Consider the following 26,146-nt stretch of genomic DNA (forward strand, 5'->3'; position numbering starts at 1 on the left):
TGATTTTTTTATACTCTTATATTGTCGGGATGTTTATCTTTTTTTTTGAGACAAGGTTTTGCTCTACTGCCCAGGCTGGAGTGTAGTGGTGCAATCTCAGCTCATTGCAACCTCTGCCTCCTAGGTTCAAGCAATCCTCCCACCTCAGCCTCCCTAGTAGCTGGAACTACAGGCATGTGCCACCACACACCACACCCAGCTAATTTTTGTATATTTTGTAGAGACGGGGTTTCACCATGTTGCACAGGCTGGTCTCAAACTCCTGAGCTCAAGTGATACACCTGCTTCAGCCTCCCAAAGTGCTGGGATTACAAGTATAAAGATAAACAGCGCCCAGCTGGCAGGTTTATCTTATTGATCCTGAAATCTTTTCAATTTGTCTCAATCCTTTCATGAGGTAATACACTTTTTGTCTACATAGACGCTCAGGCCACATGTGGACTTTTATTGGAAGTGAATAAGCAGAAATTACATAGAATTACAATAAAAGATCATTATTCCTGTGATTTTAACTGGCCAGTCTCGCCAATTATTTTCATGACTGCCACAGGGAGTCGGGCATGGGGATATAGATCCTGCAGTATCCCCCAAAAATATTCCCATCGTGGCCTGCAATTCCTGAGACTGAGAGAGGAGTGATATAAGATGAGCTAGAATTACATGGAAAGAGCAAAGGAGAATGGTTATATTAGAAAAAGAATTCACTCTACCTCCTCTGGGTTGCAAGAGGAAGCTCAGAAAGCAGTTCTGAGCCCCATAACTTATTTATGGGCTTACCGAAACCCCAATCACTCTCATACCACAAAACAACGTGCACCATCCAATTTACTTGGAGGAAAGTTTCAGAAGCAGATACAAGAGAAAGAAAAGAGTAACTGGAGACTCATGATAAAGCTGCCTTCTCTGCAGCTGGCCAAACTTAATTTCACAAGTATGAGTCTAACTTGTCTAATTAAAAATGTGACAGTCATCAGCCCAGTAAGTATATATATCCACACGGTTGATGTTCTAAAACTAGAAAGATCTAAGGCAAGATGAAGAAAGGGGTAAAGGACTGACTTAAAAAAAAAAGGCAGCTACCTTCTAGTTGTGTACTAAAAGGCTTCCTAACACACCCTGGCTGTTGAAGCCAAACAATGATTGGGTCAGCAGGTTTTTCACATAAGCCCAGAGGTGAAAGGGAGATGAAGATGGCATTATTAATATAGACCCAAAGAGCATGGTTACTTTTTAGGGTCTTACTCCCAGAAAAAAAAGACACAAAATTCTAACAAATGGCCTTGAACAAAGTTACAAGGCTAAAGAATTGAGCCACAAGGCACTGTGACTCACACCTGTAATTCCAACACTTTGGGAGGCCAAGGCAGGAAGATCACTTGAGGCCAGGAGTTCAAGACCAGCCTGGGCAACACAACATAGAAAGATTCCATCTCTAAGAAACAAGAATTAAAATAATTAGCTGGATGAGGTGGTGTGCACCTGTAGTCCCAGCTACTAGGCAGGTTGAGGTGGAGTTCAAGGCTGCAGTGAGCTATGATCGTGCCACCGCACTCCATCCTGGGCAACAGTGAGACCCCATCTCTTAAAAAAATAAAAAATACGCTGGGTGTGGTAATCCCAACACTGTGACACTGAAGTGGGAGGACTGATTGAGCCCAGAAGTTTGAGACTAGCCTGGGCAACAGAGTGAGATTTCATCTCTACAAAAAGATATTTTAATTAGCTGTGTGGTAGCACACTCCTATAGTCTCAGCTACTCAGGAGGCTGAGGTGGGAGGATCACTTGAGCCCAGAAGGTTGAGGCTGCAGTTTGCTGTGATTGCACCACTACATTCCAGCCCTGGAGATACAGTGAGACCCTGTCTCAAAAAAAATTAAAAATTGGCTGGGCGCAGTGGCTAACGCCTATAATCCCAACACTCTGGGAGGCCAAGGCGGGTGGATCATTTGAGGTCAGGAGTTTGAGACCAGCTTGGCCAACATGGTAAGACCCCATCTCTACAAAAAATATAAAAATTAGCTGGGAGTAGTGGCACACACCTGTAATCCCAGCTACCTGGGAGGCTGAGGTAGGAGAATCGCTTGAACCCAGGAGGCGGAGGTTGCAGTGAGCTGAGATCACACCGTTGCACTCCAGCCTGGGTGACAGAGTGAGACTCCCTCTCAAAAAAAAAAATTAAATTAAAAATAAATTTAAAATTAAAAATTAAAAAAAAAAAAGAATTGAACCAAGACTAAGGTTTTTGAAAAGTAGTTTTCTATTCTAATAGTAAAAAAAAATAATTTCACCGGGCATGGTGGCTCACATCTATAATCCTAGCACTTTGGGAGGCTGAGGCAGGCAGATCACCTGAGGCCAGGAGTTCAAGACTATCCTGGCCAACATGGTGAAACCTCATCTCTACTAAAAATACAAAAATTAGCTGGGCATGGTGGTGGACACCTATAGTCCCAGCTATTCGGGAGGCTGAGAAACAAGAATTGCTTGAACCCCAGAGGCAGAGGTTGCAGTGAGCTGAGATCGCACCACTGCACTCCAGACTGGGCAACAGAGCGACACTCCGTCTCAAAAAAACTAAATACTTCAATATGTTCACCGACTCATTCATTACCAGATGCTTCTCTTATCCAAGGCACCAGGAAAGGAAGAGAAGTGATGTTAAGGAGGTGCCAGTGCCACGAAGAGGGAAGAAACAAGCGAGAGACAGACTTGCAACATTCCCAGTGGAAGCAACCAGCTAGCCCTTTCGACCTCAGAAAACATGGGCGGTGCTTCCCAGACATGGGAAGAAACCAGCTGGCAAAGGCGCTGTGGAACCCATCAGTCAGGGCCCACCCACCCCTCAGTTTACACAGCCATGTAAGAGACTGTAAAATGCTAACATGTTTGCTATAGGGAAGTATGTCTAGATTTCTGAAAGGAGTGGAAACCACCCAAAAATCTTTAGGCTGCAATTAGGGAATGTTGAGTGTTATGATGCAATCTAACAGTAACAGGTATCACAAAGAGGAAGAGAAAAATATGATCAAGGAAACATCTGGATTGCCACAGCAGTGTTTACTGAGATGGAGGGCTTTAGATAAAATAGCTTTCCCTGACTCTTTCCCATGAAAGAAGATATTTTGAATAAAGGGAAGATAAAGCCTACAGTAGCAGAAGAGATACTTTAATTGATCCCTTATAAAGAGAATCTCGTCAAATTACTTGGGCTGTAAGTCATCAAGATTATGTCCCATTCCCACTGCTCTTCTTTGGAGTCAACCAGGTTTCGGTTGGAGACCTGCCTCTGACATTTACAGGTGTTGGATACAGGATTTAGCCCCTAGGACCTCAGTCTTTAGTTCTGTGAAATAGGGACAACAACAAATCTGAGCCCATGAAGTGGATTCTATGAGACAGTACCCATAAAATAGGCACACGGACTGGCACAGAACAAATTTACAACCAACATTAGTTATTATGATCTCAGACACACAAACCTCTACTACCTTAAATGTCAAAGAATCCTATTTATTTCCTTAGTTACATGAAACTGGCTGACCTCTTAGAATTCCCTTCACTGATGCCAAAAAAAGACCCCAAATTCAACCAACTTTGCAGACTCCACCCTTGGTCCCCTTCCACTGGTGGGATTTCACTCTTTCAGCCACAGTGTCGAGCAGACCTGTCCAACACGTGTCCAGTGCTTTCCTCAAGCATTAGAGGAAAGAAATGGTAGAGCCTCCATTGCTCCAGAAGCACGTGGGCCCGGCCACCTGCCTACCTGCTCCGCGTGTAGCTCTGCGAGGTGGCAGAGTGCGACAGCAAAAGACTCCGTGTTGTTCTGCTGCACGCCCGCATTCACCGCCTCCAGGCTGTTCATGCTCAGCAACATCTGGGCCTGTTGCAGTGCCATGGTGCTGGGTGGGGAGAGGGAACAGGATTTCCTTTCAGCAGCAGACCTGGCTGCGCTTTGGCCATGCCCGTCAGCTATCTTGAGTGGAGGCGTAAAGTCATACACCTCACAGGCTCTGGCTTTCTTGGGAGCAGATGCCTCCCAGTGCCAGCAACCTTGCCCTCAGGATAAGAAAAGCAGAAAAGCATCCTGGATGTGCAGCGCGAGGAGACACGTAGTGGTTAGGGCACAGCTGGGAGTACACGCTCCCAGATCCCCCCGCCCCCACCCCTTGTTCCCTGCAGTCATAGTATGTTAATTAGTTTTCACGGGTGAATTCAGACCCGATGCCATCCTGGCACAGGCTGCTCTGGCAATGTAAGCAGTGGCCAGTGTCTGCAGCTGTTTCAGAGCACACCGTGCCAAAAAATTATCTGAAATACAAAAACAAGACTGGTAAAAAAGGCACTTCCTTTCATTACTGAATTCCTAGAAACAGACTAAGTGAGGGGTGAGGTAGCGACAGAACTCCAGGATTAAAATGCGGCAACAAAGTTTACTTCCAGGCTAAAAGTGGCTAAATGTGAAAGTACACAATAAGCTGAAAATATTCCACAGAAAACACCTCAGTTAACAGAAAAGCAACTTTCTTTACACAATAGTTTTGGGGTTCAGGTGACACTCAACTAGAGCAACCATGGATCATGCCTCCTATAAACAGGAAGAAAGGTTCCTGTCACAGAGCAGAGGAGCCCGGTGCTTGGAGTCAGATGACGTGGGTTTGAGTCCTTTCTCTGTCACTTGTTAACTGCGTTTGTGATCGCGGGTAGATCAGATGTGTGAACCCTGGTTTACTCTCCCAGCATGGAGATCACCCACCCATTACCTCACAAAGTGGTTGGGAGGAGTAAGAAGGAACATGCATGGGAAAAAAGTTTTCAGTCTCTGCAAAATACAAAATGTTTTAGACTGTAAAACATTTTGTCTAATCCCCTGCAGGAACAACATCTATCCAAGGCAGGTAAATCTTGTATGTATGGCCTTTCACAGAACCAGCTTGCTAGCTCCTGCTTCTCTCTAAAGAATTCACACCCCCAGGGCCTTGGGAGACCTACCTGCGGCCATACAGCCTCCAGATGGCCGTTTTCTGTGCGATGCTGATATCGATGAGCTCTGACAGGCTGTGTTTCCAGTGCAGGAGGTCGGAGTCCTTTAGGGCATCCATCAGCTTGTTTGCCGTCTTCCCAGCAAAAGCTCTCTGTTGAACAAGGGACTGTATTCCCAGGGAGGCGAGGTACTAAGGGGACAGATATACCCACGACCCAAGATAGAGATTACATGACAGAATTTGTTTTGCTCTTCAGAAATGTGGTGGATTTCACATTTCAGCACATGCACAGTGACAGCACTATTTAAAAGGAAAGTACCTATAACCTGGCCTTAACCCTGATCCATACGAGATGTGTTCCTGAAAAACTGGGTCTGGGAGAGAGGCAGAGGGTACACGGGAAAGAGCCAGCAGGGCTTTAGCATTAGATGGACCTGGACTTAAACACTGCCTCTGCTACTTACTGTGTGACTTAGGGCCAGTCACTTAGCTTCTTAGCTAAGCCTCAGCTTCCTCATCTGTAAAATGGGCATCAAACCTATCATAAAGAATTATCGTAAGGATTACAATGAAATAATAGATGTCAAACAGTGCTGCGCACATATGTAATAGGAGATCAAAAAAGGATGCCTATCATGAGCAACAAAATTATCTTGTCATTAACTTTTGGTGTCATCTTCAAGGATGAAAGCTCAACTAAAAAATGCCAGCTTAAATTCATGGCAAAACTTGTAGTTAAGCCTGCGCTTACTTCAAGGAGCCACTTTTGTCATTATAATCAATTCTGTACGTATAAGTTTCTTTCCCAAGTGTGAATCAATGGACAAGCTACAGATTTGTTTTTTGGTTTTAGGGTTGTTTTTGAGACGGAGTCTTGCTCTGTCGCCCAGGCTGGAGTGCAGTGCAGCAATCTCGGCTCACTGCAAACTCCGCCTCCCAGGTTCAAGCAATTCTTCTGCCTCAGCCTCCAGAGTAGCTGGGACTACAGGCGCCCACCACCACGCCCAGCTAATGTTTGTCTTTTTAGTAGAGACGAGCTTTCACCATAATGGTCAGGCTGGTCTCAAACTCCTGACCTCACGATCCACCCGCCTCGGCCTCCCAAAGTGCTGGGATTATAGGCGTGAGCCACCACGCCAGGCCGATTTTAAAGTGTATACATTAAATTAATACCCGTAATTACTTTCCATTTTACTGAAGTCTGTCACAAACTTCATAAGACAGAATGCTTAAGCAATCCCACTGCCTATGGTCTAGTTTTCAATGGGTGTTTCTGAGAGAGAATAAGGTTCTCCAAGCTTGTGCTTCCTTTTTTTTTTTTTTTTTTTTTTTGAGATGGAATTTCATTCTTGTTGTCCAGGCTGGAGTGCAATGGCACAATCTCGGCTCACTGCAATCTCCACTTCCCAGGTTCAAGCGACTCTCCTGCCTCAGCCTCCTAAGTAGCTGGGATCACAGGCATGTCCCACCACACCCAGCTAATTTTGTATTTTTAGTAGAGAGAGGGTTTCACCATGTTGGCCAGGCTAGTCTCGAACTCCTGACCTCAGGTGATCCACCCACCCCGGCCTCCCAAAGTGCTGGGATTACAGGTGTGAGCCACCACGCCCAGCCAGATAAGCCTTTTCAATGCCCCTCTGTGTATGTCATTGAGGACTATAATTCACGGCCTTCCCTATCACTCAAAACGAGAAAGGACAAATCTGCCTGTCAGGTTTACTGGTTCCTGGCTTTGTTTATTGTTTAAAACAAGGATCAGCAAACTTGTGTAAAGGGCCAGAGAGTAAATAATTTCGATTTTTCAGGCCACACTTGGTTTCTGTCACGTATTTCTTCTCTGTTGTTGATTTTTTTTTTCCGCAATCACTTAAAAATGTAAAATCCACTCAGCCTGAAGCCCCTAAGTAGGCAGAAAGCCAGATTTGGCCCAAGGGCGGGAAAGTTCACCAATCCCTGGTTTGAAAATAAGCCTTTGCTAAAATTTTTCTAAGTGACTATGTGCTAAATTAATGTTGCTCAATAAACTAAACAACGATCTCTTATCAAATTGGTAAAGGGAATTTCCACAGATGTTATTAGGATACAGGGAACAGAGAGAAACCTACCACACAGAATTTAGTGGTCTGATTAATAATTAAAGTCATATGAAACTGCCAAGAATAAAACCACACTTTGAACTTAATCTATCGCTGGTTAATGACAGAGGTGGGCAGAAAAAGAGACAAAGGCTCGACCATTTATGGAAACAATCTCACAGAAAGATGAGCCTTACCGGTAACCCAAAATGTACTGCCTTCTTCACAGAATGCTCCAGCAGAACATAGCTATCGGATCTCTTCTGCCCCAGCACATAAAGCCAGCTCTGGCAAGAGAAATCATCAAAATATATCATAACAGTGGCAATGGCTGATGTTCTAGTGAAATATCAATGTGGTCGTAAGAAAGAATTTAAAAGGGACAAAATGAATCCTCTCAAATACTCTTTCAAGAAATATCAAGAATCTCAATGAGACCTGTCAAACATATCAACATCATTAAAACCAGGCTGAAATAAATGAGTCATTGTTCTGCTTCACCTGACAGCCACTGAGTGGCAGGTGTTTCAGAAAAAAAAGCATGAAGCTCCTATATGGCCTTTAATTGAGAAATAAGATTCTCAGGTGCTTGTCAAGTAGCTTCTGTGTTCCACTTGCCCTGGTGATTTTGCTATTACAGGACAACATCTCACCCAGTTACTAAGTGTAGTATACATCTTTTGTTAATGCCAGTGCTAAATGTGATAAAGGTTTCTCTTCCTTCATGGCAAGTTGCATTAAACTTTGTAGAGCAGATATATGCCAAAAGCAAAACAGATGTCATGAATTAAGAAAGGTAAGTAAAGATAAGTTGCCCTTTCTGAATTCCCATGACCACCTAACTTGTTTCCTTTTGCTGCTGAAGATCTCTGCTCCAACTGCAAAACAACCCAATTCAATGGGGCCTTGTGAAGGCCAATTCAACCCGTGAACAAAACTCCCAAGACCAGAGGATGGCCTCACCAAACAGTGCTGGAGACACACGTGATCGTTGGACTCCTGGGCAATCCTAATTGCCTCCTGCAGGGCGAGCTCTGCCTGTTGACTAATGACAGACTAAACATTAATATCCCATTAATAATCACAAACATGCATAAGCAACCATAGCAGGAAGTCATCTGTACACAGTCATCCAAATGCAGGTCTCTGGGTTGGAAGCTGTAACTATTTCTGGGCTTATTCTCTCAGAGGCATGCCCCAACCCTAGCAGCAGAAAACACTGACAGTGGAAATATAGGACATGTCTCTTCTAAGGGGAATTGCTACGAAAAGGGCATAAAGCAAAGGCTTTTATCTCCGCTTCTAAGATGTTTATTTTAAAGGTCCACTGCTGAGGGGAAGGGCAAGGAGAGGATATAATATTTTACTTTTCATGGCATTCCCTCCTACATTATTTGACCTTTTTTCTTACTATGTGCATTTGTTACTTTTATCATTTTTTCAAAATCACTTTTATGTTTGTTTGTTTGTTTGTTTTTTAGAGACAGGGTCTCCCTCTGTCACCCAGGTTGGAGTACAGTGGCACAATCCCAGCTCACTGCCGCCTTGAATTCCTGGACTCAGGCGATGGACCTCAGCCTCCTGAGTAGCTGGGACTAAGGCACTCACCACCATGCTTGGTCGGCTAATTTTTTAAAAAATAGATATACAGTCTCACTATGTTCCCCAGGCTGGTAAACTCCTGGCCTCAGGCGATCCTCCTGCCTCAGCCTCCCAAGTAACTGGGACTACAGGCTCATACCACCATGCCCAGCTAATGTTTTTAAGGAGATAAAGTCTCACTGTGTTCCCCAGGCTGGTCTCTAACTCCTGGCCTCAAGCGATCCTCCTTCTTTGGCCTCGCAAAGTGCTGGGATTATAGGCATGAGCTATGGTGCCCAGCCCAAAGCTAGTTTTAGAAAGTATTTTGAGGATTCCCACTTCTGTAATATTTTTTCCTTTAAATCTCTGTTCAAATATTAAGTTGGCAGAGATCAAGGAGGGCTGCTCTGCTACCTTTCTATTTAACCAGAGATTTACAAATTGAAGGAGTTGAGTGATCTGTATATGTATCTGGAGTAAGAGTGTTACTCAGGAAAACAAGAGCACTTCATCTTCACTTTCTAACCTCTTATGCTGGTCTATCACTATCTGAGATATTACAACTATGCTTAGCGTTGTTTATTCCCTATTTCCCCTGATATAAGCTCTATAACAAGGTTTTTTTTTTTCTTTTTCACTGCTGTATCCCTAGTACCTACAATAGTGCCTAGTACACAGTAAATGCTCAATAAACAACTACAAGGATTTTCAAGAAATCCTTTTAGCTAAGTGACAAAGATTTACACAGGCCCATAGATCCAAGACCAGAAACAAAGAAGCCTGGGACTGAGTAAATCAGGAATTAAGGAAAATGTACACATTAATAAAAATCTACCTCTCCTCATTTATATTCTGTGCAATTAGCTGTCTACCCATTGATAATATTGTAAACATAGACAAATTCTGAGATGGGTGCAGTAGCTTATGCCTATAATCCCAGCACTTTGGGAGGCCAAGGTGGGAGGATCACTTGAGACCAGGCGTTCAAGAACAACCTGGGCAACATAGCGAAACCTTGTCTCTATATTTTTAAAAATAAAAAGAAGAAATTCTGTTCATCAAAATATTATTTGTGGCCGGGCGCAGTGGCTCACGCCTGTAATCCCAGCACTTTGGGAGGCCGAGGCAGGTGGATCACCTGAGGTCAGGAGTTTGAGACCATCCTGACCAATATGGTGAAACCCCATCTCTACTAAAAATACAAAAATTAGCTGGGCATGGTGGCATGCACCTGTAGTCCCAGCTACTCAAGAAGCTGAGACAGGAGAATTTTTTACTTGAACCCAGGTGGCGAGATGGCAGTGAGTCGAGATCGAGCCACTGCACTCCAGCCTGGGCAACAGAGCAAGACTCCATCTCAAAAAACAAATAAATTAATTAATTAAATAAAGATTATTTGTATCCAGAAGGCTGTGTACAAATTTCTAACCCCCAGGGGAAGCAGTTCCTTACTAAGTTAAATAGGTTATTGGTAAATATTAAAAATGGCATTTCTATTATTTTTGAGTACATAAAAAAAAGAAAGGCTCTGATCGAGAGGTTATTAAATGTGGGAAGACCAAAAGAAGTTAGTTATTACAAGATATCATGGAATGTTGCAAAAATCATGGAGTTTTGAGGAGCCTTAAACATTTTTGGGTACAACTATCAATCTGATGTTTGAATACCCTTAATAACATCTTTGGTCTAGGCCTCAGCACCCCACTGACACCTTCCTCAGAGGGTTCAATAAGGGGAAACTGTTTCCTTATAATGAGCAGAAATATTTTGTCCTTTAACCTACACTTACTTACCAGCTCTCAATCTTCTCCCGTAGCCATACCCTCAATCAATCTAAGCTCTTTTCACATGACTTTTCACTACATGAAGATGTCAAACACATGCTTGGATAAGTCATTTTTTTCCAGGCTAAACATGTCTCACATCCCTCCCACGTTACTTATATGATATGGCTTTGAGTGTCTCAACACCCTGAGACTGTTCCCCACACAAGCTTCAGCTTGTCTACATCCCTTTTAAAGCCTCACAACTGGGTGGGCCCAGTGGCTCATGCTTGTAATCCCAGCACTTTGGAAGGCCAAGGTGGGAGGATTGCTGGAAGCCAGGAGTTTGAGACCAGCCTGGGTAACAAAGCAAGATCCTACCTCTACAAAAAATAATTTTTAAAAAAATTAGCTGGGCATTGTGGTGCATGCCTGTAGTCACAGCTAGGAGGCTGAGATGGACTGCTTGCTTGAGCCCATGAGTTTGAGGTTACAGTTAGCTATGATCACACCACTGCACTCCAGCCTGGGTGACTGAGTGAGACCTTGTCTCTTAAAAACAAAAACAAAAACCTGACAACCAGAAATAAAAAGAATTCCCTAGGTGCTGCTGACACACAGAGAAAGGGATAGATGTCTCCATTATTGAACTGTGAACACTATGCTCCCATTAATACACGCTATAGTCTGTATAGAAGGATGCCTGTAGCAAAGACCACACTTCTCTCAACTGGTAAAAAGCCACAGGGCAGGTGGGGGGGTGAAGGGATCTTTGAATTAGTAATTTCCCACCTTTCACCATTATTTACATTATTTCATTATTTCCAAGATAGCCTCCATGTTTTGAAAGTTGTTTTATCTACTTAATTCTATTTACTAAAAAATAATTGATCGATTTTCCTATTTCTATTCATTAAAAACAGAGGCACACTGAGGCAACAGTATAAACCAGTGTCACCTGACTGAGCAGCCTGAATTCTACCTGAAAGCAAACATGACTTTTAGTAAGCCTATGTAGTCTTTCATCCAGTAAAGGTACAACTGCCTTCTGGCTTTTTGAAATACTAAAAATAGCTTCTGCATCCCCATTTTTACCTCCAAAAAATCCTTTAGGGACTCTCTGGCCTAATGACCTAATTTCCTTTTCACTGAACGGCCTGTTGTTCTTAGAAGCAATGAAAGAGGCTAGGCACTAAGACGGCAATGTTACATAGTGACACTAGGGGGCAGACTATTTAGGCAGAAGGTTTTCATAAACTCTGTTCCAGTGCCAATAAGGTTCCCTCTATGGAAGTTACTGACTAGTCCAGGTTGATGAGCTGCTTTCCTATCTTCTTTTTAAAAAATACATTTTTTAAAAATGCATCACAATTAACATTTGAAAATTCATTTCTTCCATTTCTTTTCTCCCAAAATAGCAAATCTTTATTTATTTTTTCTTTTTTTTTTGAGACGGAGTTTCACTCTTGTTGCCCAGGCTGGAGTGCAATGGCGTGCTCTCGCCTCACTGCAACCTCCGCCTCCCGGGTTCAAGTGATTCTCCTGCCTCAGCCTCCTGAGTAGCTGGGACTACAGGCGCCTGCCACCACACCTGGCTAATTTTTGTATTTTTAGTAGAGATGGGGTTTCACCATTTTGGCCAGGCTGGTCTTGAACTCCTGACCTCACGTGATCCACCCGCCTTGGCCTCCCAAAGTGCTGGGATTATAGGCGTGAGCCACCGCACCCGGCCAAAAAGCAGACTTTTTATTGTCATCGGTTTCTTCAATTTGCACAAGGACAAAGGTCTATAAACTTACTAGTGACCAAAGCGGCAGTGCAGGGCGGCAAGATTCAGAGCGGCGTATCTCAAGCTCCGGCCATAGCCCTCTTCCCCATTACTTTTGCTTTCGGCTCCGGTAAGAATCAGACGATCAAAATAATGGAGGAGACTGTGTGTTGAACTGAAAACATCTTGGACACGGAGGTTGTTTAAGTAGCTGAGATAATGCTAAAACAAGAAATAATCAATGTATTTTAAACGCTGTAAATATCTCTGGTGTAAGACAACTGCAGAGAGTTCCACCGTCTACAAACACTAGTGTATCCCATACCCTTCTAATAAGATGGTCATAGTTTAGCTTAATCTTCTCCCTAGAGGCAGAATAAAACAGCTTCAAGACACATTCCCCCTAGAAGGAGTCCACAAATTAAAAATGGGAGTTCCATTAGTATTTGTGTCAGTTTTATCTCAAATATACTCCACTATGCCACTGGTTACATGAGTGACAGATGAGAATACCGGGCCTTACCTAGTTCAAATATTGAGGAAAACTGAGAGTTCAGAATTAAAGATCCTAAAACCTGAATTCATATACAAATTATAAAATTAAGTTTTATTAATGTACAAGTTAAAACACACTGAGACTTACTAGTTTACTAAGTTAATTATTTTCATTTTTTTTTTTAATCACGGAAACTTCCCTAACAGGCAGATCTCAGTTACTAGGAAGCAAAATAGATATATTTCTGCACCCAAAGTCAGATGGAAAATCCAAATACTATTTAAGAAAATTTTCCGAGTAAAAAATCCATTAAGGAATGGAAATATTAGAACTTTAAAAATAAACACTGACAAAAGAAGAGAAAGGAAAAGAGTTTTTCAGCCTCAAAACTGTCATTTAGGCTGGGCGCGATGGCTCATGCCTGTAATCCCAGCACTTTGGGAGGCCGAGGAGGGTGGATCACCTGAGGTCAGGAGTTCGAGACCAGCCTGGCCAACATGATGAAACCCCGTCTCTACTAAAAATACAAAAAATTAGCTGAGCATGGTGGCGTGTGCCTGTACTCCCAGCTACTCGAGAGGCTGAGGCAGGAGAATCACTGAGAACCCGGGAGGCAGAGGTTGCAGTGAGCCAAGATCGCACCACTGCACTCCAGCCTGGGCAACAAGAGCGAAACTCAGTCTCCAAAACAAACAAACAAACACTGTTTTTTGCATCAGTCTAGTATATTATCTCCAGTCCAAACTTTACAACATCAGGAGGATGATGACTGAAAGAGAACATCAAGAGTAAGAAGAAATCGCCTATGGTCCAGGGAGGGAGGGAGGAGCTTTGCAACCTATACCGAGTTGTTTGCCTACCAAGAACACGATTTCCTTCAAGAACCTGGGCCAATGGGCTGATTCTCATTTGCATAGCTACTCAATATAAAAAGTAGCCTTGGCCAGGCGCAGTGGCTCACGCCTGCAATCCCAACACTTTGGGAGGCCGACGCGGGCAGATCATGAGGTCAGGAGATCAAGACCATCCTGGCCAACATGGTGAAACCCCATCTCTACTAAAAATACAAAAATTAGCTGGGCGTGGTGGCACGTGCCTGTAATCCCAGCTACTTGGGAGGCTGAGGCAGGAGAATCACTTGAACCAGGGAGTCGGAGGTTGCAGTGAGCCAAGATCGTGCCACTGCACTCCAGCCTGGCAACAGAGTAAGACTCTGTTTCCAAAAACAAACAAACAAAAAAAGTTGCCTTGTCATTCCTTTCCAACACAGCAACAAATTCTGGGAAAGACTTACCGCTTCAGCAAAATCAGGATTAAATTTCAACAAATTGTTTAATTCCTTCTGCAAGGAAGCTGGAGTGAGGGCCTTAGTCTCATCATTCTTTAGCAAAGAAGCCTGAAATTTAAAAATGGTAACACAGTAGAAAGAAAGGGTCAATAAACATATGAAAAGATATACTAACTAGCATCACCTGATTATTTTCTTTTCTACAGGGGTCCCTTCAGGCTCTGGCCCCTCATCCAGCCTTGGCTGGCCTTCCCTCACTCTAGGTAACACTGAAGGTGGACCCTGCCACATGCTCTCCTCTTGACCATCTACAACACTGTTTCCTCTTCCAGAAACACCAAGCCTCCCACCCATCGCTCCCCAGCCATATACTACCCAAAGCTGAGCAAACCAATGCCCACGCCTAGCTCATCCTCTGGGCCACCTGCTTCTGTCACCTTCTAGATGAAGGTGAGATCCTATAAGCCCCTCCATGCTCCCATAAGCCCTCTGCACTTACCCTTCCTGTGGCACTATCAAACTATAGTAAAATTGCCAATCTGACCCCACCCCAGACTGTAAGCTCCTTCCAGGCAGGTAATGTGTTTGCTTCTTGTATTTCCAGTGCCTGTATGGGGCCTTATGGGAGCCAGGTGGCTTGCCCCAGCTCTACTTATTTGTTTCATATGGATGATATCAGCAACAATTATATAAAATATGTAGAAAGTTAGCTACAAATTAAATGTTTACATTTAACTGGGTTATAGACACTTAACTCCAATTTTACCTAGATGAGTTTTTCTATAAGTAAAGTAATTTCTAAGGGCAGGGTGTGGTGGTTGATGCCTGTAATCCCAGCACTTTGGGAGGCAGAGGCTGAGGCAGGAGTATCGCTTGAGCCCAGGAGTTCAAGAACAACCTGGGCAATATACTGAGACCTCATCTCTATTTAAAAATAATAATTTCTTTAAAAAAATTTTTTTTAAAGTAAAAATAATTTCTAATTCCATTGTTAATTTATGTCATTATAGAAAATTATTGGCCAGGCGTGGTGGCTCACACCTGTAATCCCAGCACTTTGGGAGGCCGAGGCGGGCAGATCATGAGGTCAGGAGTTGGAGACCAGCCTGGCCAACATAGTGAAACCCTGTCTCTACTAAAGATACAAAACATTAGCCGGGTGTGGTGGCGCACACCTGTAATCCTAGCTACTCGGGAGGCTGAGGCAGGAGAATCACTTGAACCCGGGAGGCAGAGATTACAGTGAGCCGAAATCACGCCACTGCACTCCAGCCTGGGTGACAGGGCAAGACTCAGTCTCAAAAAAACAAAACAAAACAAAACAAAAAACAAATTATTATGTAGGTGTAGTATGGGGAAAAATTATTCCAAAAATATACAAAACCTACAGAAGAAAACAAAAATCTTCTGCAATCTCACTACCCAGAAATAACGCTATTAATACTTTATTGTATATTATCCTAGTCTTTGTTCTGTATGTGTGTATATGTTACATATCATATTCTGATTTTGTTAAAAATATGTGTCTACATATTATATAAATTTACAATATACCCTGTATTGTAAACATATATTGTGTATACATTACATTTTTAACAAAATCACAATATATAATACAGGGGTGTATTCCAAATTTATATAATGTGTATATACACATTATATTTTTAGCAAAATCAGAATATGATATGTAACTTTATTTCCTGTTTTCATTTTATATTGTAAACTTTGTCTCATCATCAAATATGATTTCTTTTTTTTTTCTTTTTTTTTTTTTTTTTTGAGACAGAGTCTTGCTCTGTCGCCAAGGCTGGAGTGCAGTGGCACAATCTTGGCTCACTGCAACCTCCACCTCTCAGGTTCAAGTGATTCTCCTGCCTCAGCATCCCAAGTAGCTGGGATTACAAGCATCCACCATCACATCTGGCTAATTTTTTGTATTTTCAGTAGAGACAGTGCTTCTCCATGTTGGCCAGGGTGGTCTCAAACTCCTGACCTCAGGTGATCCACCTGCCTCTGCCTCCCAAAGTGCTGGGATTATAGGCATGAGCCACTGTGCCCGGCCTGAAAATATGATTTCTAAACCAAAACCAAAATCTAAACTTTCACTGTCATATTTATTGTAAATACTTTTTCCCAAAGTATTGGAGCCCAAGAACACCTTTGTTATTTGCCTTTTAATTTTTTAATTTTAATTTTATTTCTTTTTGAGAAGGAGTCTCGCTCTGTCGCACAAGCTGAAGTACAGTGGCGAAATCTTGGCTCACTGCAAACTCCGCCTCATGGGTTCAAGCGATTCTTCTGCTTCAGGCTCCCAAGTAGCTGGGACTACACGCACACGCCACCACATCAGCTAATTTTTGTGTTTTAATAGAGACGGGGTTTCACCATGTTGGTCAGGCTGGTCTCGAACTCCTGACCTCAAATGATCCACCCACCTTGGCCTTCCAGATTGCTGGGATTACAGGCGTGAGCTGCCACGCCCATCCTGTTTGCCTGTTAATTATGTTAAAACAAGTCCTGACATGGAGATGCTTTCAATTTTTATTCTGAAAATCAAATTATCTTCTCCTACATGTTTTCTTCCAGTTTTTTTGTTTTTTTTTTTTTCCCAGATAGAGTGTCGTTCTTGTGGCCCAGGCTGGAGTGCAGTGGTGTGATCTCGGCTCACTGCAACCTCCGCTCCCCAGGTTCAAGCGATTCTCCTGCCTCAGCCTCTGAAGTATTCCACAGCTTTTATGTTAGAAAGCTCTGGCCAGGCGCAGTGGCTCACGCCTGTAATCCCAACACTTTGGGACGCCGAGGTGGGCAGATCACCTGAGGTCAGGTGTTTGAGACCAGCCTGCCCAACATGGCAAAATCCCGTCTCTACTAAAAATACAAAAAATTAGGCAGCTGTGGTGGCAGGCACCTCTAATCCCAGCTACTTAGGAGGCTGAGGCAGGAGAATCGCTTGAACCCGGGAGGCAGAGGTTGCAGTGAGCTGAGATCACCACCGCACTCCAGCCTGGGCAACAAAAGCAAAACTCCGTCTCAAAAAAAAAAACAACAACAACAACAACAATGTGTAGCTCATTCTAGCCTAATTATCTAACTAAAACTGTAAATATTTACATTTAACCCTGTAATCCATCTGTAATATACTGAGGTACAAGGTAAGGTAAGGAAGGATCCAGCTGTACTTTTTCCTTACAGTTAACCAATCACGTAGACAGGTTTTTCTAATCTGTTTGAAATTCATCTGCAGAGTTAATTCCGTAAATTTTTTTTTTTTTTTTTTTTTTGAGACGGAGTCTCACTTTGTCACCCAGGCCAGAGTGCAGTAGCGCAATCTTGGCTCACTGCAACCTCCGCTCACCGCAACCTCCACCTCCCGGGTTCAAGCGATTCTCCTGCCTCAGCCTCCCAAGTAGCTGGGATTACAGACGGGCGTCACCACACCCGGCTAATTTTTCTGTGGTTTTTTTTTAGCAGAAACAGGGTTTCACCATGTTGGTCAGGCTGCTCTCAAACACCTGACCTTGTGATCCACCTGCTTCAGCATCCCAAAGCGCTGGGATTACAGGCGTGAGCCACCATGCCCAGCCTCCATCACTTTTGTCTAGATATAAACATTACATCTTTCTGCAGAAAGCTCATAACAAAATTAGGGAAAACTAGAAAAATAGAGCAAAAACTAAAAATTCTATGCTGAAAATAACACAGAAAAATGTTCAGATTATGTTTCCAAGAAAATGAAAAAATATGGCTGAAAAGCATCCATAAGAAATGTTTGGGCTGGGCATGGTGGCTCACACCTGTAATCCCAGCACTTTGGGAGGCAGAGGTGGCGGTGAGCTGAGATTATGCCACTGCACTCCAGCCTCAGCGGCAGAGTGAGACTCCGTCTCAAAAAAAAGAAACAAAAAAGAAATGTTTGGGGCACGCTGGTTCATGTCTGTAATCCCAGCACTTTGGGAAGCCAAGGCAGGTGGATCACCTTAGATCGAGAGTTCAAGACCAGCCTGGCCAATGTGGTGAAACCCCACCTCTACTAAAGATACAAAAATTAGCCGAGTGTGGTGGTGCACGCCTGTAATCCCAGCTATGTGGGAGTCTGATGCATGAGAATAGCTTTAACCCGGGAGGCAGAGGTAGCAGGGACCCAAGATCGTGCCACTGCACTCCAGCCTGGGCAATGCTCTAGCCTGGGCAACAGAGTAAGACTCTGTCTCAAAAACAACAAAAAAAGAGAGAAGTGTTTGGAGCAAAGTGTATTAATATCTGCAACTGGAAATATATATCGAAAAATAAGATGAAATGGTGGCTGAATAGAGAGTGGTTAGATAAGTAATAAACAGAACAAAAATATTAACTGTAGAATCGAGGTAATAGGTATGGGTAATTACCATACACTGCTTTTCAGGCTCTCTTTATGTTTGCAAATGTCTATAATAAAATGTTGAGAGAAGGGTTAAATCACAGTGTTTTAGGCTGTTAGTCACATACCATTACTAAATGAAACCTGGATTATAACTTTAATAGAAAAATAAAATCACACACAAAATAGGAAGGGGCACAGAGCTACAAGTGCTTCGTTAGTGAAGCAGAGGGGACCAAGAGTAAAGGCTGACACAGACTGACCAACAAACCTATGCACATAACGGGCCTATGCCACGACACACATCACAGGACTAGAAGAGAAGTTCATGATAAATTACAGAATTCACATACCTGTTGAGAAAGAAAAAATTCTGCTTGTTTTTGGGACAGAGGCCCACTGCAAGATACCTCCTCTTCTCTGGAAAAAATAAAAAAACAAAAATAGTAAAGAATTACACAAAAGTGAAAATGATAACATTTATAAAATCAGATGGATTCTTGTATCGAAAGAGTTCAAAAAATTTAATTCTCTCCTCAGAACTAGGAAAGAAAAACATAAAAAGTGATGTTGAGATCAATGCACAGAGCCCATAAAGAAGCCCTGGCATGCATGGTCAAATGGTTTTTGGCAACAGTGCCAAGACCATTTGATAGGGAAAGGACAGCCTTTCCAACCAATGATGCTGGGAAAACTGCACATCCACATGCAAAAGCATGAAGGTGGATCCTTAGCTAACACCATATTCAAAAATTAACTCACAAGGACTCAAAGACCTCAATGTGAGGCCAAAAACCGTAAAACTCTTAGAAGATCTTCCTTCCACCTGCTAGTAATAAAAAATAAATAATACATTTTTAAATAAAAAAAATTAAAAACTCTTAAAAGAAAACATCGAGGAGGCCAAGCGCGGTGGCTCACACCTGTAATCCCAGCACTTTGGGAGGCCAAGGCAGGTGGATCACAAGGTCAAGAGATCAAGACCATCCTGACCAACATGGTGAAAACCTGTCTCTACTAAAATACAAAAAATTAGCCAGGCGTGGTAGTGCGTGCCTGTAGTCCCAGCTACTCAGGAGGCTGAGGCAGGAAAATTGTTTGAACCTGGGAGGCGGAGGTTGCAGCAAGCCGAGTTCACGCCACTGCACTCCAGCCTGGCAGCAGAGCGAGACTTCATCTCAAAAAGAAAAGATCACAAAAAGAAAACAATTGAAATTTTCCTTTAAAAAAGAACTAAGAAATATATGTAAGTACATCCTGTAAAATAAAAAGGTTCTCTAACAAAGTAATTTCTTTTAGACAAAGAATTATAATCGTTAGATTTAAATTTAAAGAATACATTTCTTCAATTTTCACGATGAAATTCAGTTTACTAAATATGCATGATTTTCTGAAACCATATACCTTTATAGAAAATATATTGGATTATACATAAATGACTTCTTAGAATAAGATAAAAACAAAAAGATGGAGTTAGACCTAAATAAATCAAGTTAATTTAAGAGAAAACCAACCCAAATAAGAAAAGTCTGAATTTTAACATTTCTGCAGAAGTGACACTTTGCTACTTTAAGCATATAAAGTAGCTAGAAAAAGGATTATACTGTAGCCTAGAAGCATTTCTGAGGGCAACTAACTAAAAGAGAAAGTAGAGAATAATAATAGTTAACATTTCTAGGCACAGTTCTGAATACTTTATATGAATTTATCATTTAATTCTGACAACCCTCTGGGGAAGGGGTATGAGCCCCATTTTGCAGATAAAGAGCTCAAAGCACAGAAACGGTGAGTAACTTGCCCAAGGTCTCAGAGACCAAAGGCAGAGGAGCAGCAGGCCAACCTGGGGATCTGACTGCAGAGCCAGACTCTTAACCCCACACTATGTTGTCTTTCCACAGACAAGAAGCATTTGTAAGGAAATGAGTTTTGGGGAGCAGTTAATGGTACTATTATCCTCTTGCTCTCAATATGTGCTGAACAAATCATTTAACAGTACAAAAACTACTCATAGAAAGTGCGATAAGCATTCCCTATTTATAAACAATGTCACCCCCTGCCACCCTGGGGATTACAGTAGCCTAACAGCCTGCAATGCTGTAAAGAATAAGCTCCCAGGAAATGATAAGGTCCCTTGACCACCTCCTTAGGGCAGGTGGGGCTTACTTCTCTCAGAGCTCTGGACAGTGTATCTGTTTACTTGTCAGCCTTCCTCACCAGATCACAGGCTCTTTGACATCAGGGAATATGAAATACATACATATCTTTTTGCCTGCAAGTACAAGTAGTTTATTTGGAAGCAATCCCAGATAACAGTAGTTGGGGAAGGAGAAGTAAAACAGCAAAAGGAAGGACAGTTAATACAAAGTGTGTTACTGGGCCAGTTACCAGTATGGGTGATGGACTATATATTGATTCATCCAACATTCAGGTACAGAACACATTCTGTGAGTCAGGCACTCTACTAAACACTGGGAAATGTGACCAAACAAGACAGAGAAGGGCCTCAGTTCTCAAGGGGTGAAGAGGCAGGGGAAACAGATAAGCAAGCAAGCACGTAAATTAAGAAGGTTACTTAGTGATGAGAGGTATGGAAGAATAAAGAAATAGAAAGTATTTGGGGACGAGTGCGGTGGCTCACGCCTGTAATCCCAGCACTTTGGGAGGCCAAGGCGGGTGGATCACCTGAGGTCAGGAATTTGAGACCAGCCTGGCCAACACAGTGAAACCCCATCTCTACTAAAAATACAAAAATATTAGCGGGTGTGGTGGTGGGCGCCTGTAATCCCAGCTACTTGGGAGGTGGAGGCAGGAGAATCACTTGAACCCAGGAGGTGGAGGTTGCAGTGAGTCAAGATCGTGCCATTGCATTCCAGGCTGGGCGACAGTGAGACTCGATCTCAAAAAAAAAAAAAAAAAGAAAGAAAAAGAAAGTATTTGGGATAGGGGCTACCTCGTGGTCAGGGAGGCCCGTCTGAGGAAAGTTGAGCTGCGATCTGAATGGTGAAAGGGAGCACATGAGGTGAAAAGCCAGGGAAGAGCATTGTAGGCAACCTGAGGCAGAAACTGATTGGAGTAGTCAAGAAACTGAAGGATAAAGTCAGAGCAGTGACTATGCTGAGAGTGAAGGAGAAAGTAAAGAGAAAGAGGTCAGGGAAGTTCATTGGGCCAGGTTATACAGGCACTGAGGCCATGGTAAGCTCGAACTCCTCTCTAAGTTCCAAATGGTTTAGGCAGAAAAGTGCTGGGATCTGATTAATATTCTTAGGGGCTTCCCCAGATGCTGCCTGAAGAACAGATGTAGGGAGACAGGAGTTAAGTCAAGGAGAAAAGTGATGCTAGTGCAGATTTGGTGAGTAGATTTGGTAGAGATTGGGTGCTTAGACTCCAGGGGTAGCAGTGGCCATGAGATAAGTGAACAAGTTCCAAACATAGCAGGGAGGAAGGACTGACCGGATCTGCTGAGGGACTGGGGTGAAGGACAGGGAGGAATCAAGGATACTACTGCATTTTGGGCTTGACCAACTAAGTGAGTAACTTCCTTACAACAGCTTCCTTAGAGGCTAGACCTTAGAAGGCATTCAATAAATTTTCACTGAATTAATCAAGTGCTACTTCACTCTGATGTGACGAACAATACCAGTCAGGGACCCAGCACAAAACAAAGAACACATTCAAATTGAGTAGTCTGAGAAGAGTTTAACAAAGGATCAATTGACAAAAGTAGGGGAAAGGACAGAGAAGTCATAAGACACAATACAGTCCCCAGGACTGATAACACCTGGGGCCTGCAAACACTTGCTCCTAGTCACCGAACCCCCTGAAGGAGTGCAGAAAGAGCGACCTGACAGAAGCTGTGACCCTACAGCCAGCCCCCCAGGACCCCCAAGAAAGGGAGCCAATGAATCCACACTCCACGTCATTCTCCCTGGCCCTTGGGATTTCCTGCCAGTGCCTCCCGTTGGCCAATCACAAGTCAGAGGGCAAGGGACCCACTGGTGCAGCCCTTATCAGTTAACTTCCCAGATCTGGAAGGGTAAAAAGGGCATAAGCCAGCAGGTGAACTCTAAATGAACAAGGACTTATTGCACTTGAAATTATACTATTTCACAGGAAAAGGATCCCTGTCAGAAAAGCCAAATTACCTTACAGATACATCAAGTTCTTCTTTTTCCATTTTTCTTTCACCCTCATCTCTACTGGTCAGTTCCATATCAGCATCCTCCACTGTCTTTTTCTCACCATTCTGGAAGTACTGCTGAAGGGCAGTGTACAGTTTAAACACTTGGCTGAAAGAAAGCTTACTGTAGGCCAAGATCATGTGACGCAGAAACAAACCTAGAAAATAAGACGAGAGACAAGGGGAAAGCATTAACTGACATCCAGGCTACACAATGGCAACTCCACAATGGCAATGACTGTCTGCTGCAATTCTTCCTTCAGAAGAGTAAGAAAGAGACACTTGCAGTTGCCATTCCCTCCTCCTGGAATGTTCTTCCCCAGTCCTTTACAAAGCTGGTTTCTTCTTATACAGGGCACAATCTACCCACCCCACCTCCACCTGAAGGCTTCCATTTCACTTTCTTCATGGCTGTTACACTATCTGAAATGATATTTATGTGTTTACTTTTACCAACTGGCTCCCCCAACCAGAGGTAATCTCCATAAGAGGAAATTCCATGTCTATCTTACACGTCCAGAGCCTGGCACATAGGAAGAGACAGAGAAATAGCTCACGCTGAATATCATAAAAATTACCATGCAAAAAAGCCAGAGGGATAGAGCATGGGATAAAGCTAATAGAAAAGCATCAAAGAAACACCACGTATGCCCTCACTTTGCATACTATATCAATAATGTATTTTTACTTACCTCTCTTCATAAGTCTGGGCTGGTGACCCTCACTTACAGATGGACCATGCAGGCAAGTGATCCAGAGGACTGTGAGAAAGAGCTGGGAACCCCTAAAAACCCCAGCACCAGGCTCTGACTCTTACTATTGTAGACAAAACAGAAGGTGCTTTTCCACAGTTAATGATTTAAATATAGATCAAAACAGTAAGGCAATAAATACAAACTGCAACACCTCCAACATCCCCACTGTGTCTGTTCACAGATATAGCAGAACAATGATAGACATGACTTAGAAAGCTGCTCACTTCAATGAAAATACTCTCTGCTCTTCTTAGAAGAGTTTCATACCTACTACACTTGTTTTGTGAACCTCTGGTTCAGTTCCAGAGAAAGAATCTGAAAGGTCATCAAAAAACTGTTCCATATCCTTCAACTCGCCTTCAGCCATCAGTTTGATTCTGAATGAGAAAATCGAGGTGCATATTTTAGAAATGCCCTTTGAATAACTTCTCATGTTTCATATTCCTCAATTACCTCAAATAATGTATTTTACAGGCAATTCAGAGATTTGTATAAAATGGTGGCTCATAAAACAAACTTCATAATTCAAAATGTTACTCCCGTATTTCTGAAAAGTATCATTGTTGTTTTCTTGATCATAAAATTTGTCAAACTATCACATCAACCAATAAACATTCAATTATCTGCAATGACTAAAAAGAGTAAGATGGATCCATAAAGAATAATAAAATTTGGGGAAAAAAGCTATAAAACAGTATGCTTAATGTTACCCATTTTTCAGCCAGGTGCAGTTGCTCACACTTGTAATCCCAGCACTTTGCGAGGTGGAAGCGGACGGATTGCTTGAGCCCAGGAGTTCAAGACCAGCCTAGGCAACAAAGCAAAATCCCATCTCTACTAAAAATACAAAAAATTAGCCAGGTTTGGTGGTGTATGCTTGTAGTCCCAGCTACTTGGGAGTCTGAGGTGGGAAGATCACCTGAGCTCGGGAAGTCCAGGCTGCATTGAGCCCTGATTGCACCATTGTACTCCAGCCTGGGCAACAGAATGAGACCCTGTCTCCAAAAAAAAAGCTATCCATTTTTCAACAAAAAAGAATTAAGTAAAGGCTCTTGGGAAAACAACCTAGGGTAATAAAGGTATCTTTTTAAAAGAATTAACTACCACATACCCTTTTGTGATTTTCATCTACCTTCACACCTTTTCATATATAAAGAAGAAAATGAAGTTTACCTGATCTGCACTGAATTTGCCAGCTGTGGACAAGACTCTTCAATTAACTTGTAAAGTTTTGACAGTGTAATATCTGGGCCCTGTGTAAAGGAGAGATAGGGAGGTATGGATTTTAAAGAGCTGGAGACTGATAAAGAATTGCAAACATAAATTCATTTATCAACCCCTCTGCTTTAATAATCACTCCAAATATGCAAATAAGGATTTTTCTATCTACCTAAAACACTAAAGTAATACTTCACATTTGCATACCATTTTTGTCTAGTCAGTGGAATGGTCTAAAATAGAAAAAAAGCATAGGATTTATAGTCTGAGGATCCACTGTTCCTTCCTTCTTAGCTTTGTAATCATTGCAAAATTGTGACCTCTGAGTCCTAGTTTCCTTCATCAGTAAAATGGAGATAATAATATCTCCCTTGTTTTTGGCAAAGATTAAATAAGATAATACAAAGTGCTTTGTAAACTGGAAAACACTATACAAATACTATTTTTCACAAACACAATCTCATTTGATCTTCTCCCAAACCTTGTAAGGTAGGCAGACATACTATGTGCTGAAGTCTATAAAGAGTACGACCAGAGGCCGGGCACAGTGGCTCATGCCTATAATCCCAACATTTTGGGAGGCCAAGGTGGGCAGATCACCTGAAGCCAGGAGTTCAAGACCAGCCTGGCCGACATGGCAAAACCCCGTCTCTACTAAAAACACAAAAATTAGCCAGGCATGGTGGCACACACCTGTAGTCCCAGCTACTTGGGAGGCTGAGGCGGGAGAATGGCTTGAACCTGGCAGGTGGAGGTTGCAGTGAGCCAAGATCACGCCATTGCACTCCAGCCTGGGCAACAGAGCAAGACTCCGTCTCCAATAAAAAAAAAAAGAGTACCACAAGGAACAAAGAGTATGCAACCTCAGCTACCAAGAAGATTACAGTCTAGTTGAGATTTAAAACTAAATTTAGAATCTTTTTCAGAGAATAAGATGACTGCATATATGCCAACTTTAGATGTGGATAACCCAGCAATTGCACTTCTAGGGAAGTTATTTTAGCATACATTGTTTGAAATGAAGAAAAACTGAAAGGAGCCTGTAAGTCCAATAAAGACTTAATTTATAATACAGAGTTGAATTATGTTGCTTTTCTTACTGTGAAATATAATGCAGCCATTAAAAAGACCATTCGGGGCCTGGCGCAGTGGCTCACGCTTGTAATACCAGTGCCTTGGGAGGCTGAAGCAGGCAGATTACTTGAGGTCAGGAGTTCGAGACCAGCCTGGACAACATGGTGAAATCCCATGCCCAGGCTGCTCTTGAAGTCCTAGGCTCAAGTGATCCTCCCATGTTGGCCTCCCAAAGTCTAGGCACCCAGCCAAAAATTAACTAATTTAAGAAATCAAAGTTAGTAAAGGAGTTGAGGTCTGGCTGGGATGCTACTAGATGAACTCTACATACATTTTGATTAAAACTATACAGTAGGGGGCCAGGTGTGGTGGCTCATGCCTGTAATGCCAGCACTTTGGGAAGCTGAGGCAGGTGGATCCCTTGAGCCCAGGAGTTCAAGACTAGCCTGAGCAACATAGGGAGACTACATCTCTACCAAAATTTAAAAATTAGCCAGGTATGGTGGCAGGTGCCTGTAGTCCTAGCTACTTAGGAGACTGAGGTAGGAGGATAGCTTGAGCCTGGGAGGTGGAGGCTATGGTAAGCTAGGATTGCACCACGGCACTCCAGC

General features: G+C 42.8%; 1 protein-coding gene across 2 annotated transcripts in view; it reads right to left on the minus strand.

Annotated features, from left to right (window-relative positions):
• ANAPC5 (anaphase promoting complex subunit 5) overlaps positions 1–26,146 on the minus strand; it is a 44,066-nt gene that overhangs the window by 14,601 nt on the left and 3,319 nt on the right. Inside the window, exons 2-11 of one of the 2 annotated variants that reach the window (XM_004054034.3) lie at positions 24,417–24,496; positions 23,511–23,620; positions 22,454–22,646; positions 18,665–18,731; positions 13,961–14,062; positions 12,202–12,392; positions 8,022–8,103; positions 7,256–7,345; positions 4,991–5,172; positions 3,765–3,900 (exon numbers count right to left, since the gene is read on the minus strand). In XM_004054034.3, coding sequence (XP_004054082.1) covers positions 3,765–3,900; positions 4,991–5,172; positions 7,256–7,345; positions 8,022–8,103; positions 12,202–12,392; positions 13,961–14,062; positions 18,665–18,731; positions 22,454–22,646; positions 23,511–23,620; positions 24,417–24,496 — 1,233 coding nt within the window. The remainder of the gene's footprint in view (positions 1–3,764; positions 3,901–4,990; positions 5,173–7,255; positions 7,346–8,021; positions 8,104–12,201; positions 12,393–13,960; positions 14,063–18,664; positions 18,732–22,453; positions 22,647–23,510; positions 23,621–24,416; positions 24,497–26,146) is intronic. The other variant, XM_004054035.4, reaches the window with a different exon arrangement.

This window comes from Gorilla gorilla, chromosome 10, assembly GCF_029281585.2.
Source record: "Gorilla gorilla gorilla isolate KB3781 chromosome 10, NHGRI_mGorGor1-v2.1_pri, whole genome shotgun sequence".
NCBI classification, from domain to species: domain Eukaryota; kingdom Metazoa; phylum Chordata; class Mammalia; order Primates; family Hominidae; genus Gorilla; species Gorilla gorilla.